Source organism: Chanos chanos, chromosome 11 (genome assembly GCF_902362185.1).
Source record: "Chanos chanos chromosome 11, fChaCha1.1, whole genome shotgun sequence".
Lineage (NCBI taxonomy): Eukaryota > Metazoa > Chordata > Actinopteri > Gonorynchiformes > Chanidae > Chanos > Chanos chanos.
Window position 1 is genome coordinate 1330001 of NC_044505.1, and position 5000 is coordinate 1335000.

Genomic DNA, 5000 nt, shown 5'->3' on the forward strand with positions numbered 1-5000 from the left:
ATGAGAATGAACGAAACCCAGTGGTCTGTTAATATTGGAAAGAAATGAAAACTGATAGAAGGGGGAGAATTCACCCTTTTGCATTGTTTTACATTTTACACAACTACTCTGTACTCGGTTCTCTTTCCGTTCGCGCTCTGTCCTCTTTCTTATCTAAAAAAAAAAAAAAATGAAGAAGTGACAGGAGACATTGTCTGCCCTTTGATAAAAGAGTAGCTGATTTACATTAAGGACTACAACAAAAAAAAGTGGAAGATGAATTTGTCAAAGAGCAGATTGTTGTTGAGAGAAGTGGACTGTCAAAGCAGGTCTCTCTTTTATCTGTGCTTGGCAAAACAAGTTCTCAGGAAAAGCATGAGTGTGTGTGTGTGTGTGTGTGTGTGTGGACACAACGAGAGCGCCGTGAACATCAGCCTCATACGGCGTCCAAAACGCATGATTTCTACACCCTGAACACTCTGCCAATGTTCCGACCACAAATCCACAGGGGAATTACAGCAGACGTCTAACAGCAGCACAGTTTTCCCCTCTGAAGTACCTTAATTCAACAAGCAGACTGCAATACAGACAGACAGACAGAGAGAGAGAGGGGGGGGGGGGGCACAGACAAAGTGAACTTCGGCAAAGACAAAGACACGGACCTGGATGAAGAGAGAGAGGAGAAGGAAAGAGAGCAACAGAGCCGGAGAGAGCTTTGTGGTTGTACCTTTCCTGGGTAGACTGGCCGTCAGGAGCAGGAGCAGTAACAGTAGTCTGGAGGTCATTTCCCGGAGTGCCCAAAGGCTGTGGCCCTTACTCTCCACAGACAGAGACATAGTGCCATCTCAGAACAGCTCTCTCTCTCTCTCTCTCTCTCTCGCTCTCTCGCTCTCTCTCTCTGTCATGGCATCCTGCTTCCTGGTTTAAGTTTGACTCACCTACAGACAAAATACAGAGAGAGAGAAACTCCCCTCCCTGTCACGGATGTGATGCAATCTGTATAGAGCTTGTTGCCACAAGTCTTTCTGCACCTCAACTCACTGAGAAAACAGATTCTTCAAGCTAAGGTATGCGGCCTAACCAAAGGAGAGAGAGAGAGAGACAGAAAGAGCGAGAGAGCGAGAGAGAGAGAGAGAGAGAGAGAGAGGAAGGGGGGGGGTAGAGCAGACTGAGAAAATGTGAACTAGCTGCAGTGGAAACAGCTGGTGAGATTTGAGTTTTGAGAAATACTCTGTTCAGTTTTTCTTTAAAGGAGAAAGTCAGGCGCTCAGAGCTCTTCCTGTCTCTGTTGTCTGACTAACGTTGGTGCAGATCAATGGCCACTCCTGTTTTGTCATTGTGAACCTGTGAGCTTCCAGTCAACGCATGAAAATTCAAATGTTGTTTTCAGCTCATGTTACAGATTAGATATTCAAACACCCAGCATGATCAGAGCGGCCGACACACACGTCTGGACAGCGGGGGTGGGACTGTCTGTGAGGGGAGTGTGGGCGGCTTGGTTTGGAGTTTGAATGTAGTTTTGCTATAAAAGCTGTTAAGTGCGTTTAATTGGTCATTACTGTTGGTAAGGAGAGGAAATGGAGCTTATTGTCTCAGCACATTTATATATGACCACAAAACTTAACTCTCTTTAAAATCTATAACTGTTTTCAGTGTGTATCCACGGTAAAAAAACACACACACACGTACACACAAAGGTTTCTCTGATAAATGTCTGTTCTCTGATCGTCTGTGTCAGTGAACCAATGAATGTCTGTTCTCTGACCGTCTGTGTCAGTCAACCGATGAATGTCTGTTCTCTGACCGTCTGTGTCAGTGAACCGATGAATGTCTGTTCTCTGACCGTCTGTGTCAGTAAACCGATGAATGTCTGTTCTCTGACCGTCTGGGTCTATTTGGTCAGATGACTGTTCAGAGAGCTCTCTCTCCGACACAGAGGCCTGTCAGTACCCCCCCCACCCCCCTTAAGCCTGCGGTACGTAGACCCTAATTAGACCCATAAATCACTGTGTGTTAAAACATACACAATCCCAACTGTCAATGAGTCACAAATACTACAATTTAAAAAAATAATTACTTCTCTAATTCAGTACCAAGGTGCCAAAAATCTCTGATTTAAAAGTGTATAGCCCCAGGTGCCAGAGTGATCTGCATGCATTTAAATACAAACAAAGTCACACGGGAAAAATTCATTTCACAGGGCTGAACATTTTAACAGGTTAGGACAGATAGCCTTAAACGCACGTTACAAACAACTTTCCCCTTGTGAGTGTAACATGGTGGCGTGTTGAGGAGTGCGTGTTGAGGAGTTTCCCCTTGTGAGGGGGTGTGTTGAGGAGTTTTAGCGTTGCCGCACGTTTGAAACCTGACTTTGGGTCATATGTGTGGGAACTGGGCCGGGATCACGTTTAGATTTTATAATCCTAATAAACGCTGTCACATGGGCCCAGCCGTCCAGGGAACCGCCGCAGGGGAGTCGACCGCACACGGGAGGGAAGGTCACCCTCTCACTCCCGTCTCTGTCACTCATTTCACACGGTTTTCTGGTCAAATATCAGAATGGGAACATACATACATACATACATACATCTGTCTCAACAGGAGGCTTTAAATCTGTATTTTTAAAATCTCTTTTTACAGGAGGTCATGCCCCGTGTGTTCCAGTCAACTGTAAATACACATTTTTTACAAATAACTCACAGACATCTCACAGAATATCTATTCTCCTCAGAACTGGAAAAAATCACCATTATGCTGATATTCAGTTATACATGTGTATTCAGAAAACTCTATATTCCGTGAGTTATTTATAAAATAGATCCTCTGTGAGTCACACATACACATTTTCCAAACTGTAATGAGGCCTTGTTATAGTGTGTGTGTGTGCTCCAGGAACACAGACCTGTGAACTCTGTGTTGTATCCACATTTTAATAGTCAATGAAACAGTTAAGACACAGTATGTGTGTAAAATGACTACAATTTAAAAAATAAAAGATTTTTAATTTAAAAAAAAAAAGGCAAAACAAAAAAGCTTATGTATAGATGAAATGCCTCAGTCTGCTGCTGCCACCTGGTGGTGAGTTAGCATTAGTGCATGGTGCTCTGGAATTCAAAGCCTGTCAACTACAGTAGTACCACATAACGTCAGTTGACGGGAAAGTGGCATTCAAATGTCCTAATGTGGAACATACCACTGAGATAGATTTACATATTTAAGAGACAGAGACCGCGCATCCAAAAAAACCCCAAAACCCCCGGAGAGCATTTTTAAGGCAATCAGCTTTATGCAAAGAGCACATTTAACTGTGCACTACACAAAACCTCTGCGTGTTCGACATTTATATATAAATAACTCAATCAGACAGACAAATTCATGTACAAAACTTTTTTTTTATTTTTCTGTGGTCAAACTTTGCAAAACATCTAGAAAAATAGACAACATATGCATAATTTTGCACAACATTAACACTGGAAAAAAATGGGAAAATGCAGAAAAAAAAGAGAGAGAATATTTTCACATTATTTTCTTCCTCATTAATGATAAAAGCACATTCGTGGTCGCGTTCAGATGTCGGCACAGTAGCCAGAATCATTGGAAAGCTGGGAATTGGAGCTGCGATTAGAGGCACTATTCCAGATGTCCAGGTTCATGTGTGGGCCGAATGGATTGAAGCTGGAATACTGTTTGGGAGGGCAGGAAGGGGCGGGGTCACAAGTGAACGGGGAGGGCGGAGTTGGGGGTGGGGCTGCAGACAAGGGGCGGTCCTGGAGGAAGTGACTGTGACATGGTTCACTCTGAGGAGTCCAAATGGAGCCAAACAGACTGGACATGGGAGACAGACTACGTGTACCTGAGAAATACGGCTATAGAGAGAGACGGGGGGAGGGGGGGGGGGGGGGGGGGGGGAGAGGGAGAGAGAGAGGGAAAGAGAGAGAGATGGAGGGGTTACTGAATTGTATAAAGTCTGTAAGACTCAGGCAGACTTTTAGAGTGAGAACGATTGATGACAAACAGACTAAGTTTCTGTCTGAGTTGGTTTCAGGCATGAATGTGAAGTGCGTCAGTGACTCACTGAGGCAGAGAAACCTCATTACTAACAGACACAGTCACTGAGGAGGAGATCAAAGCAACAAAGAAACAGACACACACACACATGCACCTCCACACACGCACCCACACACACACACACACCTCCACACAGACACACACACACCTCCACACAGACACACACACACACCTCCACACAGACACACACACACCTCCACACAGACACACACACACACCTCCACACACACACACCTCCACACAGACACACACACACCTCCACACAGACACAAACACACACACCTCAACACAGACACACACACACATCAACACAAACACACACACCTCCACACAGACACACACACAAACACCTCCACACACACACACACCTCCACACAGACACACACACAAACACCTCCACACACACACACACAATCAACACAGACACACACACACATCAACACAAACACACACATACACACAGACACACACACGCACCTCAACACAGACACACACACACCTCAACACAGACACACACACACATCAACACAAACACACACATACACACAGACACACACACGCACCTCAACACAGACACACACACACCTCCACACAGACACAAACACACACACCTCCACACAGACACACACACACATCAACACAAACACACACACCTCAACACAGACACACACACGCACCTCAACACAGACACACACACACACACACCTCAACACAGACACACACACACCTCCACACAGACACAAACACACACACCTCCACACAGACACACACACACATCAACACAAACACACACATACACACAGACACAAACACACACACCTCCACACACACACACCTCAACACACACGTACCTCAACACACACACACACACACCTCAACACAGACACACACACACCTCAACACAGACACACACACACACACACACACACACACACCCGGAGAGCAAAACACAG

General features: G+C 45.1%; 1 protein-coding gene across 1 annotated transcript in view; it reads right to left on the reverse strand.

The window, feature by feature from the left end:
• Nucleotides 1-3491: 3491 nt before the first annotated feature.
• tmem131l (transmembrane 131 like) overlaps nucleotides 3492-5000 on the reverse strand; it is a 56525-nt gene continuing 55016 nt past the window's right edge. Inside the window, exon 34 of the mRNA XM_030787903.1 lies at nucleotides 3492-3845. Within this exon, the coding sequence (XP_030643763.1) occupies nucleotides 3546-3845 (300 nt within the window). The 3' untranslated portion in view covers nucleotides 3492-3545. The remainder of the gene's footprint in view (nucleotides 3846-5000) is intronic.